The sequence below is a fragment of the Sycon ciliatum genome, chromosome 8 (genome assembly GCF_964019385.1).
Source record: "Sycon ciliatum chromosome 8, ocSycCili1.1, whole genome shotgun sequence".
NCBI lineage: Eukaryota > Metazoa > Porifera > Calcarea > Leucosolenida > Sycettidae > Sycon > Sycon ciliatum.
This window is the reverse complement of record NC_088650.1, coordinates 8,728,529-8,742,261: the sequence shown is the minus strand read 5'-3', so window position 1 is coordinate 8,742,261 and position 13,733 is coordinate 8,728,529. Positions and strand designations below refer to the sequence as shown.

Below are 13,733 nucleotides of genomic sequence, written 5' to 3'. Positions count from 1 at the left end.
ACTTATCACAGTGGACCTGATGTACTTATCACAGTGGACCTGATGTACTTATCACAGTGGACCTGATGTACTTATCACAGTCACCGGGACCTGATGTACTTATCACAGTCACCGGGGACCTGATGTACTTATCACAGTCACCGGGGACCTGATGTACTTATCACAGTCACCGGGACCTGATGTACTTATCACAGTCACCGGGACCTGATGTACTTGGATAGATGTACATGGATATGGGGTCGGTTCAAAGGTCAAATTGAGAGGATTGCTACTACATCATTTCAAAGGTCAAATTGAGAGTATTGCTACTACATCAGTTCAAAGGTCAAATTCTGTGCAGCAATGCACTACTGGTTCAAACTGGAAGAGTGTTGATTGGGTCGGTCTATGCCACAAACAGTCAAGTGAGATACGATGAAAATTAATAATACCGAGAAAGCTACGGCAGCCCAGGACCCTCCTTTTCTTCTTCGCCTAGGTCATCATCATGATCAAACGAACAACTCAGAATACTGCTTACAGGCTTGCAGCAGAGGTTATGCGAGTACAGTTATTTGAGATACCACAGTGTATATGCAGTGGCATGTTGCCACTCCATACAAAGTATACAATATACAATGACATCATCATGATTATCATGATGTCATTGTATCAGTATCATGATGTCATTCACATAACCTCTACAATCGATCGTGCTGACTTCATTAGTTTGTGATGCGATGGACAGGATATTGCTTGACATAGCACGCGGCTCATACATGCATGTCTCTTGCCGTGGTTTTGGTGTGTTGTTTGCAGCTCCGAGATCCTCTTCAGCGTCGCGGGCAATGCCCTCACACTGCCGCAGGTTCAGATGCTTGTAACAACCAGGAAGTCCGTGCTAGCATCGCTGGGATACCACATTGATGTCATCCGCGATGGTAATATCTTTTCCACAGGCACATGCACACACGTGTCAAGCGTATAATACGAGGGGTCTCTGAAGATTCATTTTACACTAGAATAGTTCCTCATGTGCAGTAATAATAATAATAACACAGATACGCGTACAACATGCACAGCCGTGCTATACATGCTTCCGCTGCTGTTCTCTAGCTTTGTCCGATATTATGTACTGTAAAATATACAAATTTTCGGCAGCTATTTAATTTCGGCTATATTCGGCACCGACCCAAAACGCCTAAATTAAAACACCGATGAAATTTTTCACAGCATCTGTTGCACTATACCATGCACTCTACCTCACGCCGAAAATAAATCGCCGCCGAAATGTCAAAAATCGTGAAGTGCCGAAATTGTGCAGCGCCGAAATTTTGTATATTTACAGTATGTCAATATCCGGCAGTTGTGGCGACTCCTTCAGATTATCTGCCGCCATCCATTGTGATCCATGTGCAGTAGTCCCTTTATAACCCAGCACTATGTGTGCTATGGACACTGTGCTGAATTGGGCAGGGGGCTGGGTTAACAAATCTGATGTATTGGTGCAGTGGACATAAATGGGACATGTTGATTACTGAAAGTTCTGATGGTCTATTGGAGCTGCTGGTTCATAAAGAATCGTGTGTTGCTCCCTACGTGGGAGCTCGCGCTTTTCCTGCCGACTTGAATTCTCACTTGACTGACTCACGACTGCCATCCAGAGCACATAAAGCTGGGTCAACGAGGGGTGACTGCAGCATATTTCAAGGTGCTGGAACGTTCTGTATGTGCACATGTTTCGAACACAAAGTGCTACTAAAAGGTAGGTAAACTACAGTGAGCAACTGGTCCATATTTCCACGTGTAAAATGTGTAGACCGTGGAGCCGAATCAAAGTGGGTATGCGCCCATGCAGGCGCGTGCGCCGGTGCCATTCAAGGCGGGGTTCCGGGGGGGCCTCCCCCGTGAAAATTTTCAAAAAATGAAGCAAAATCCTGCATTTTGAGCAAAAAAGGGGGGTTCTGGGCACCCAGGAACCCATACGGGTCACGCGCCTGCCCTTGCGACCAGTATCCCGATGCTGCAGCACGTGAAAAGGGCAAAGTACTGGGTACACTCTACACTGCACAGCGCAGACATGTACACGTACAGTCAACTATATACGACACTCGGTGGGGGCATCAGAAAAGTGTCCTTATTCGCAAAGTGTCCGTATACCCGAAGTCTCATTATATGTATCACAATTAGATGGGACTTTGCTCTGGGCATGGAAATTCTGTCGTTATTCGCGAATTGTCGTTATATCTGCAGTCAATATAAGCCAAGTTGACTGTGGATGAATTGCAAATACCTCATGGGACGTGTGCCCCACATGTGTCACAACTGATGACATTATGTTGGTGTGTGTACCCTATTGCTCTGCAGATGCATACTTTGGAAAGGGGGCTGGTTGTCAACCCTCCAGTGCCGGCGGCAGCAGCGGTGATTTCAACTACGGTACTCTGGTCGGCGATCTAGCCGAGCAAGCAGCGAGTGACTTGGACGGCACACCGATCGGAATTGCAGTCACGGGTACGCAGAGCCAGCAGCGTGGCACCTGGCAGTATCTCTTGCAGGAGGACGTCGTGTTCAACAGCATCACCGTCGGTGACGTGCGAGCAGTGGCTTCCAATACGCAGAAGCTGCTCGAGCACGCTCGCTCGCTGAACGTTTCCCGGACGTCCCGATGGCTGACCTTCCCGACGTCGCTTTCTGAACAGCGTGCGCATCTGCTACGGCCGTACGATCGAGTGCGCTTCAGTCCAAACCCTGATTACTACTGGGTCACTGGTCCGACTAATGGGCCTTCTCTGCGTGTCAAGTTCTGGGACGTAGTCCTCGGAGGCAAGTCAGGTGAGTAGTTCTACCGGAGCAAAGTCATCATTGGGAGCTTGTCGTGGCACCTGTGTCACTGACTGGCGTGTGTGTTTATTAAAACGGTGGTCTTGGTAGGATGGAAAATTCTTATTGTGTGGCTTCATTTCCTGGCATCATAGTGTGTGTGTGTGTGTGTTTGTGTGTGTGTGTGTGTGCGTGTGTGTGTGTGTGTGTGTGTATGTGTGTGTGTGCGTGCGTGCATGTCTGTCTGTCTCTCTGTCCACATTCCACTACTCACAGGTCAGATGAATGTGAACACAGACTGCTACACCACCCTGACAAACGCAAGCGACGCACCACCGTGTCAAGCATTCAGCAAGAGCACGGTCAGCATTCTCGCATCGCGGCTAGGCTGCGATGGAGTGGCCGGATCGGCTAACGTGCATGACAGCTGCTGTGTGTGCGCCGGAACCGGGTCGAGCTGCATTGGCTGCGATGGAGTGTCGGCTTCTAACAAGGTGAGAGACCCGGAGCAGTGAACTTGGTTACAATGAATAGAGTGGTTTCACATCTATCACATGACCATACAGAACAGCCATGTTGGTTCCAACTCCATTCAATCCTTGCATCTATGGGCACAGTCATGATGGGCGGTCGGCCATGTTGGTTCCACTGTCCACATGCCATGATCATGTTCTGCACAGATTGGGTCACATGGCACATGGCAAACTTGTGAAACCCCTCCATAGGAGAAGGTAGGGAACGGTGGCCTGTTGCGCATCACTTACATGCAGCTGGATGTAAGAAAAGGCGAAACCTGTGCAAATGTCTGCCTGGTTTCCGCAGCAGCTGCCTGGTATGTCGGGCCACTATTCCTTGTCACCAAACATGGACAGCGTGCAATTGTCATCCTGGTTTGAGAGACGAGACTGCGTGTGTTTGCAGAATCTGATCACAATGCACTTGCCATAAGTGTATAGGCGGTCATCGAAACCAGGTTTCAACTGTACATCTATATTCGAGTACCTGATCAAGTTCTGTATGTTTGTTGCCTTTCAGGTTCGGGATTCTTGCGGTTCGTGCGGTGGCGACGGCTCCTCATGCCTGGCCTGCGACTCAGTGCCGTTCAGCGGACATGGCAGTGATGACTGTGGTGTGTGCCGCGGACGGAACACAAGCCGTGACTGCCACGGCACATGCTTCGGCTCGGCCGTGATTGACGACTGCGGGCAGTGCGTGGAGGGAGGCACATCACGACAGTACAACTCTGTCAGGTAAGGCCAGTGCTTTACAACATGATTGGCTGTGTTGACGGAGAGAGAGAGAGAGAGAGAGAGAGAGAGAGAGAGAGAGAGAGAGAGAGAGAGAGAGAGAGAGAGAGAGAGAGAGAGAGAGAGAGAGAGAGAGAGAGAGAGAGAGAGAGAGGGGAGAGAGGGAGGGAGGGAATGAACAGGATAGGGGTTTATCAAAGGTATTTTGTACTGAGTGGCAAGCTATATGTGCGATACCACTCACTGATCATTGTAATCGCATAACCTTGACACATGTAGCAGATCGTATTTAGAATAACTTGCCAGCATTGGCACACTACAATGTAACAATACATCACATGATCAGTGAAAGTGTTATCATTCTCATCTCTAGTGAATGCCACTGTGTACATGTAGGTAGTGCCTTGTAGAACAGCCAGACTACCTGTACTTCACACGTGTCCCCGTGTGTGATGGTGTGCATACAGTGTACTTGTGTGACTGTGTCTTGGTTCTGCTGACATGCAGGGACTGTGCTGGAGTGTGTCACGGGAATGCCAGCATTGACGACTGCGGTGACTGCACTGGCGGGACGGCACTCTTCCCGAGGAACTATCGCCTGGACTGCACGGGTGTGTGCGGCGGGCCGTTCAAGCAGGACGCGCACTGCGGCGTATGCCGCAACGTCAGCACGCCCGGAGTGCCGCTGGAGTACCGCGACTGCGAGGGAACGTGCTTCGGCGCGGCTCTCCGGGACGCGTGCGGCGTGTGCTACAACAGCACGGCGCACGCCAACGCAACGCTGGACAACTGCGGTGTGTGTGGTGGCAGCAGCACGACCTGCAACGGTTGCGACGGCCAGCCGGCCAGCGGCAAGGTGCGTGATCGCTGCGGCCACTGCAACGGTCACAACTGCGGCTGCCTGAGGATTTACGATCTTCAGCCGCGGAGCGGACCGGCGTCGGGCGGCACCCGCATTTCTGTGCAGGGCGCTGGGTTCTTTGTCAACAGCTCCGGGTCGTCCGCGTTCGACGCCAACGGAAACTTCATCCCGTCGTGCGGTGGCGTCGTGGAGACGAACTCGCAGGTGACGGTCAACCCGCGCTGCTTGTTCACGGGCAGCACCGGCACACAGCTGAGTCCCAAGGCGTACATGCTGGACCAGAGCTCCATGAGCTGCATCGCACCACTGTCGTTGGCGCCTGGTTCGTTCAAGCTCAGCGTGCGGCCCGATGACCGCTACAACGACCTGGAAGACATTAACGCGAGGTTCGTGTTCCTCGACACCGCCAACATGGTCGTGGATGCCATTGAGCCCGACAGGTCGCTCACCGAATCATCGCCTCGAGTCACAGTGACCGGAAAGAACTTTGTGCCCAGTGCCGACGTGCGCTGTCTGCTGGGAAACGTAACACGATGCGGAGCGCTGGCCGGCAAGCAGCTTGACGTTGACGGCTATTACAGCATAGTGCCAACGTCCATGAACGTAACGCACGTTACCTGTCAGCTGCCAGAGGTGGCGCAGTCGTGCCGTGTAGAGATGTACATTAGTATTGATGGGCAGCATTCGGGCATACTGCGTACATCGGTTGGTATGCCAACATTGTTCACCTACGAGCGGAGTGCCCCGGCGATGCAGACCGCGCAGTTCTCCAACGGCCTGACCACGCTGAGAGTGCGCTGGGACCGAGCCATCACCCTGGACTCTGGCGACTTGACCAACTGTGCGCAGGTCTTCAAGGACGCAGCGGCACTGCTCGGCGACGGCTTGGCACGCTGCGCCTGGGAGTCTGACAGCCAACAGGCAGTGGTGGTCACGCTCAGCAGTGCAGGCAGTGTGTCGCTTGCGTCGCGCCTGCACACCGTAGATAACAGCATCCGTGCTCGTTCCCAAGCCCACCCTCGGGCCTCTGTGGGGGATCAGATAGTTGTGACCGCTCCCTTCCGCGAGGCGCCCAGTGCGACCGCATCAATCGTCGGCCCTGCGGAAGTCCCCCGCTGTGGATCCATTGTCGTGCGGGGCTACGCGACTGGCTCGGTCGGGTACAGATCTGTGCTGTACCAGTGGAGCGTGGCCACGGAGGATGCCGAAACGCCTGGCTTCTCAGCTCTGCAGCAGATGGCCAGTGCGCAATCGCCGTTGAGCAGCACTCTGTCTCTCAATGCCAGCTTCTTTCAGCCCGACGTCCGGTACTATGTGCACTTGACCGTTGTCAACGCTCTCGACATGCCGTCCAGTCCGGCTCGACATCCCGTCCTGAAACCAAATGTGAGTAGCAGCGAAGTTGATGTGCGCATCACTGGCCCGCCCGAACTGTCCCTGACAGCTGCGGCGGACTCTGTCGTGCTGGGCACGCAGCTGTGGCATTCGGCGTGTACAGTTGTGACAAAGTCGAACACGCTGTGGCAGCTATGGAGACTTTCTGGCAATAATTTGGTGCCCGACACGCTAGTGTCGTCATCTTCTCAGCCATTGAGCACATTCCTGCTAAGCACTTCATCAATCGGCACTGGACAATTCTCGGCGGTGGCAACTTCCACTGTATGGTACAACACAAAAACTGGTAGTGTTTCTGTGAACACTGTAGCGACCAAGGCAGTGTCGGTGCGTCAATCTGACCTGGCTGTTGTGATCCAGGGCGGTGATCGGGACGTGTCCTCGCAAGAGGACATTTCGCTCTCGGCCGTTCTGCTCGCGCAACGAGAAGGCGAGCAGTTCACCTCGCCCCAGTACCGGTGGCAGTGCGTTGACGGGCAGGGCATCGCGTGTGAGTCGAGTCGCGGCGTCAATGCGCCGCTACCTCTGCCAGCAAGTGCACATCTGTCTATACCAGCGGGCAAACTGTCGCCGAATCAATTATACAAGTTCAGCGTCACGGTCCGCGCCGGAGACCGTAGCAGCGCGAGCGCCACTTCCCTGATCAAAACGCACGCCACACAGCCGGGCACGCGTATTCGAGTACTATCTAGCCAGGTGCCCGTGGTGTATGCTGGACAGAAGGTAGCGCTGCGAGCGTGGATTACTACGTCCAGCCAGTTGCCGCTGAACGTCACTTGGACATCAATCGGCGGAGCAGGTAAGTTGTGTGTGGCGTGTTACTCTAAAAACGGAAATTTTCGTGGAGATATATTTTCGATAACTTTGCTATGGGCAATTTTTACCTAAAATAAAACGCTACCTAAAATTCAACCATGACATGCCACACAGTGTGCAAAATGCATTTTTGGATCTGGAAAACTGGTTTGCCGAAATGTCCGCTCTACCGAACCGTTGATTTTTGGGAAATACCGAAAATTGTACAGCACCGAAAATTCCCGGCTATACGGTACTGGTCTGGCTCGGTAAAACTGTGACTAGAGAGTAGCAGCCGTGGGAAAAGGAATCCGACCCATGAGCCGAAAGCAGCACCACGGTCGTGCCCCCCCCCCCTTGCGCCCCTCGTTGTGGCCCTCGGCTGGGGGTTTGGACCGTGCAAGACGTAATTGAAATGGAAACGTGGCGCTGCTTCTGCCTCGCGTGTCGGATTTCTTTGGCCACGACTGTACTACTCCACAGCTGTGTCACGACTGTACTACTCCACAGCTGTACTACTCCACAGCTGTGTCACGACTGTACTACTCCACAGCTGTACTACTCCACAGCTGTGTCTAGCAAACGTCGTTTGACTTATGCCTGTATGAAACTTATTCCTTACTTGCCAGTTTTGTAACTTTGAAGCTTACAGCTTCTGTACGTTATTGCATAATGTTTGTATATACTGTTTGCTGACCCAGCACATGTGTTGTTCAACGGTGGTGTTGCCTTGCAGGTTTGACCGTATTCAACCTGTCCGACAGCCGCGCAACCTTGATGTCACCAAGTCACCGCCAACAGCAGTTCACCAGCAACAGCTCAGTAACCTCGCTGACACACTCGCTCTCCATTGCTCCGCAGCTGGAAGCGGAAGTGGTGCTGATCGTCGCTCCTGCCGTGCTGTCCACAAACAGAAAGTACTCCGTCAATATCAGTATCTTCGATGGCAGCGCCGCTACATTGTCATCAAACATCCAGTTCCGAGTCTTGCCGCCAGCTACCGGCGGAACCCTCATCGCCTCTCCCGCATCGGGTAACGAGGAGACCGTGTTCGTGTTGCAAGCGGCCAACTGGCAAGACGAGGTACATGGCAGTGACCTGGAGTATCGCTTTGGGGTTGAGCTGCAAACGGGTACCCGCAATTGGTTGACAGGTTGGACGGTTAGGCGAGAAGTGAGCACCCGGCTACCACATGGGAACTATCCGATTAGTTTAGAGATCCGCAGCAGGGCCAGCACCGCCGCGACTGCGTCTGCATCATTCCCGGTCGCCGTTTCCAGAACGGCAACCGCAACCGACGTCCTGACGAATGCTGCGTACAGCCGCGCCATGCAGGACTTTACGGAGCGCCGTGATTGGTCCAGTGCCCTGCGAGAACTCACCGTCATGTCGCTAGAGGCAACAGGGCGTGCAGGTAGCCTGACAGAGCAAGTCACCAACGACGGCGCACAGCTGCTTTCTAACATCGTGTCCTCTCTTCCCACACACTTGTCAGCACTGCAGCAGGCACAGCGTACTGCGGTTACATTCACAGAAGCAACGAGCATCTTGAGTGAAGGGACGACTGACTTCTTGCTGCGTTCCATCGACACCCTACTAACAGCTGCAGTCCCGCTCAAGGCAGGCTTAGTGGAGTTACCCCACACCACAAGCGTGCTGGTACCCACCAACCCGTCTCTGATGCTCAAATCCGAGCCAATTCTCTCGAATGATGACAGCACCTCAGTTTTGAGGAGCCTGTCACAGATAGTGGAGCGGGCGCCACGCAGCCGGCAGTCACAGTCAATCGACCTTCTTCGGAAGGCAACCCAGCAGGTCGCTTCAGCGATGTGTACAGAGTTGGCGCTCGATGAACAAGCGGAGATGATCAACGTCCCTGGCGCCAAAGTAACTGCTGAAGTCACCATCCCGCGTGGCAAGTTCTGCACGGATTCCAGCTGCGTCGACTTCGGTACCCAGCTCAGCTCGGTGCTAGCCAACTGGGGCTGTGGCCGTACGGACGGCAGCGCATGCCAGGGAGCGTGCGTTGTTCGTGCAGAGTACAGCCAGCAAGCGAGCAGCACAGCTCTCGACCCGGCGGCTCGGTCCATGCTGGACCGGCAGTTTCCCGGCCGAGACCTGTCGACGGTGTCCGTGCTCAGCCAGCGCCAGCTGAGCGTGTCCATCATGCACCCCGTCAGTGGACACGCGTTCCGCGTGCAGAATCAATCGCAGCCGATCCAAGTGCGACTGCCTCTACCCAACGGTGGTGCACTTGAGCCGGGGACCAATTTCACCTGTGCGTATCGTGCACTGCAGGTAAGAGATGACAAAATGATAGGTTGAACTCGGATGGAGAGCCGATATGAATCGTGGATAAGAGAAAATACAAATTGGTTTCGGTTACGATGGTCATTATCGAGTACACTAACCACACATACATGATGTGCATTGTTGAATCATGCCTGTCTGTCTCTGTGTGTGCAAGTGAGCTGTATCCTTGTTGAATCATGCCTGTCTGTCTGTGTGTGCAAGTGAGCTGTATCCTTGTTGAATCAGGCCTGTCTGTCTGTGTGTGTGTGTGTGTGCAAGTGAGCTGTATCCTTGTTGAAAAGTACATGCACTGTTAGTGATGTGCAGGTGAACACACTCCCATAGCTCACGTGCTCGACGGCTAGTTGAATGGCCTAGATCGGCGGTATTGCCAATTAAAGATTCAGCAACGAGTGATTGTTTCACCGTGTTTTGGTATCGCTAACTGAAGACTCGGTAGTGGAGAGTCATTGTTTTCTTTCTCCCTGTGTGTTTCCGCAGGACTCGCAATGGTCGATTGGCAGCAGTGTGCAGCTGCCGGAGATTGTGCAGGACGGTGCTCAGGCGTTTGCTGTTTGCCAGCACAACCATCTGACGCAGTTCGCAGTGATCCGCATCCCGGTGCCGCTGCCGACCACTCCGTCGCCCCCGACGACGCCGACGCCATCCATCGTCCCCACGACAACGGTGACCACGGCAGCAGCCACGACGCTGGCCACCACTGTCGAGCCCACGAGCAGTGCCAGCCAACCACCTACCGGTCCGACGCCTGGAGAAAATACGTCAACGGACGATACCGGGACGATAGTCGGCGCCGTCATCGGGGCAATTATTTGCATACTGCTCATCCTCGCGCTGCTGTATTTCCTACACAGCAAGAAGAAGTGGAAGTCGCGGGTCATCGGCGACTCTGCTGCGCTCCCCATCAACAACGAGAAGAGCGTCGAACACGTTGTCCTGACCGAGGTGCGCAACCGTCCCAAGACGGCAGCCTTCCAGTCGGAGAGCGGCGCGGAGATGAGCGTGATCATGCTGGACGAGCACAGTGTACGGCATAAGATTGGCATTATCAGTGCACTGCCGACGACGCGCCTGCGCAAGCTGCGCATCGATCTTAACGACAGCTTCCAGTGCGTACCCAGCACGTTCTACTTCCTGACGCGCGACTTAACCGACATCGAGCCCGGCCTGGAGCAGAGCAAGTTCGTCAGCACCGTCTACGAGGATACCGTGTTCATCAGGAAGATGGTGCCGGAGATGCTGAGCAAGGAAGGCCAGCAGGGGCTGATGCGTCACTTCTGCACCTGCGGCAAGGTGGCTCAGTTCGAGTGCACCACGTGCGGCGCGCGCGGCTACTGCAGCCCCGACTGTCAGCAAGAGCAATGGGAGGCGATCCACCAGAAGGAGTGCCATCTGCTGGCAGAGCAGCGCAAGCGGAAGGACATTCTCTCCCAAAAAGGCCGCCGGGCCACGAACGTAAGCCTGGTCAGCACAGGCAGAAGGGCGTCGCAAAGTAGCAACTGGGGCGATTTTCTGCGAACGGCGTCACGATCTCGCATGGATTCCAACGATACGGTGTTTACAAACACTAGCGAAGCCGAGACCAGCTTTGACCCGAGTGCAATACCGGACGGGCAAGCAGCTGTAGTAGTGGGCAATGACAGCAGTATAGCCACCATGCAGAATGTGCCGACGAGCTACGTCGGCCCCGCGGCAACATCTCCCCCGGCGACTGCTCAGGGCAGAAAGCCGCTGACGTCGCGAACGTCGTCACGCACTCCCCTGGCGCCGGTCAAGTCACCGCCGACCCTGTTGCCGGGGTCAATGCCGTTGGTGCCACTGAACGAGACTCGCAGCGCCGGCGCTGTTTCTCACTCGGGCAGCGGCCCGACGACCCAGCGGCGTACGTCAGTGAGTTCGCCCACGACACCACCAACCACTCCATCAGCAACGCACCAGGCAAAGTCGCCAGGTACGTGAACGGACACGTCCATGCCTATAAGCAGTACAGTAAAGATACTGCTCTTTCTATATTAACTGCATGCAAACCCATTGCATAAAGAGCCCGATGGCCGTAATGATTTGGCGAGCAAGTGGGGTTTAAGCCAACCACGACTACTACAACAACGATTATCACAAAAACAACAACAACAACAACAACAACAACCAAAAAGAGAAGGGAGACTTGCTGTGTTTATGGATGTACTGATATTGTGAGGCATAATTCTGGATGAGCTGATATTGTGAGGCATGATTCTGGATTTGCTGATATGGTGAGACATAATTCTGGATGAGCTGATATTGTTAGGTATGATTCTGGATGAGCTGATGTTGTGAGGCACGATTATGGGTGAGCTGTTATTGTGAGGCATGATTCTGGATTTGCTGATATTGTGAGGCATAATTCTGGATTTGCTGATATTGTGAGGCATGATTCTGGATGAGCTGATATTGGAGGCATGATTCTGGATGAGCTGATATTGTGAGGCATGATTCTGGATGAGCTGATATTGGAGGCATGATTCTGGATGAGCTGATTGTGAGGCCCGATTATGGATGTGCTGATATTGTGAGGCATCCGTTCGGAGCCAGTGCAGGATGCTCCGAGTTGTTTGTGTGTGTGTTGACTGGTAATGATGAATGGTGGTGCTGGCCGTGTACAGGTACCAGTACTGTGTATACTACAGTAGGTGCGGAGGGTTGCGTTGACTTGTCGTAAGTGGTTGACTTCAAGGTGGCGGGCTTATTGGGAGTGGAATCTTTTTTAAACCCCCTTGAGATTTCCGTGATAGGCATCTATTTTGTCTTCGGAAAACCGATCAAATGAAATAATTATAATGAATAATGAATGTACGTTCAGGCACGACGATACTACATGCATTGTAGGTCATGTGGAAACACCTTGCAATAGCCTTAAAAAAGTCCATACTTTCATTTGCATAGCAGCTTTTTACGTGTGGTGTTTTCAGTAGAAAATAACCCATTTTGCTGGTCCTTATAAAGCCCTGATCCACCACCCTGCAGCAGTCAAATGGTTAAGCGGCAAACCAAGCATGCCAGCCAGCACCTAGTCACGTGATGTCACATTGGTCACGTTGCTGCTTTGTCGTTTTCTCGTGCGCAGCAGAGAACGGCGGGAAAGCGTCGCAAGGCAGGAGCACCGCCCCGGTCAACCACCGTCGGCCATCGTCCATACACTCGCTTACCACCCTCACCGGGCGCCTCGCAAAGCAGCGCAGCTTCAAGGTGGCCGATTCGTCCCTGCTGAACGAAGAGAATGTCGCCGCTATACCGGAGGCCAATGAGCCTCCACGGCCGGGAAAGCGGCGCAGCCCTAAAAAAGGCCACTCGTCCGTTCTGAACGCAAACTCACCCACGCGGCCAGGTGAGGCATGATACGAGTACCGCTAATGCCAAGACCAATGAAATGTTTGACAGGAAATGACGTCTGTGTGGCCCGGCGGAACCGGTCTGGTTGATCAGGCCATGACCGAAAACACGCTTCAGTCTCCAATGTGTGTTTAGTGCCGAGGAGGTCATGTGTATACCCTCCCTGTCCTACAGAAAGTATGAAAGGCTGGCTGGGGTATGGCCGGACGAATCAAAAACTGCTTCCGCCGGTCCTGTTCTGTGTGGATGAGTTGAGATATTTCTGTGTGCTGGACTCTGTTCTGCTAGCATTTGTGAAACCTGCCGTTGCCGACTGAAGGCGACCTTATCTGTTGCCCCCCCCCCCCCCCCCCGTGTAGCTATATTAATGCTGTTGCAGTAAGCACACCAGGCTGCGCGTGTACTTACGAGCATGCAGGCGTAATGGTGAGAAAGAATCTGGTTTAATGGCACTCCCGCGCGCAAGCAAATGCGTCCCTATCACTGATGTTGTGACAAACCCCTTGCATGTTGGAGGCTACATTGCCTGTACACACGCTCTCGAGGGAGAATGACGTAGTGGAGAACAGGGCAATGCGTGGAGGCGAGTTCTTTTTCCGGTGCACATACGAACCTTGGCCAGTCACATTTTCATGCTTAGTTGCGTTAGCAGGGCGCTGGTCTCCAGCAAACACGTACAGTGAAACTTGTCCAAAACGACCGCTCGAGGGACCTTCAACACATGGTCCCTGTTACCAAGTGGTCTCCTTATCCAGTGTCATTTGACTGGAAATAGCATCTCTTGGTCCTGGTTTCAGTGGTCTTTTAGGACAGATGGTCGCCTTATCCGAGTGGTGGCCTTGACAGGCTTTACTGTACATGTACTTCTAGTAGATATGTTGTGGGCTAAGCGCAAATGGCCTACAACCGATCTTGGCATTTCTTTCTACATTGTTCTACTGTCGCTGGTG

General features: G+C 53.4%; 1 protein-coding gene across 2 annotated transcripts in view; it reads left to right on the top strand.

Moving 5' to 3' along the window:
* LOC135823227 (uncharacterized) overlaps positions 1–13,733 on the top strand; it is a 37,019-nt gene that overhangs the window by 21,993 nt on the left and 1,293 nt on the right. The window contains exons 12-19 of one of the 2 annotated variants that reach the window (XM_065336073.1): positions 799–920; positions 2,347–2,814; positions 3,079–3,296; positions 3,838–4,052; positions 4,557–7,105; positions 7,838–9,399; positions 9,895–11,365; positions 12,521–12,778. In XM_065336073.1, the coding sequence (XP_065192145.1) occupies positions 799–920; positions 2,347–2,814; positions 3,079–3,296; positions 3,838–4,052; positions 4,557–7,105; positions 7,838–9,399; positions 9,895–11,365; positions 12,521–12,778 (6,863 nt within the window). Of the gene's footprint in view, positions 1–798; positions 921–2,346; positions 2,815–3,078; positions 3,297–3,837; positions 4,053–4,556; positions 7,106–7,837; positions 9,400–9,894; positions 11,366–12,517; positions 12,779–13,733 lie in introns of both variants that reach the window. The other variant, XM_065336072.1, reaches the window with a different exon arrangement.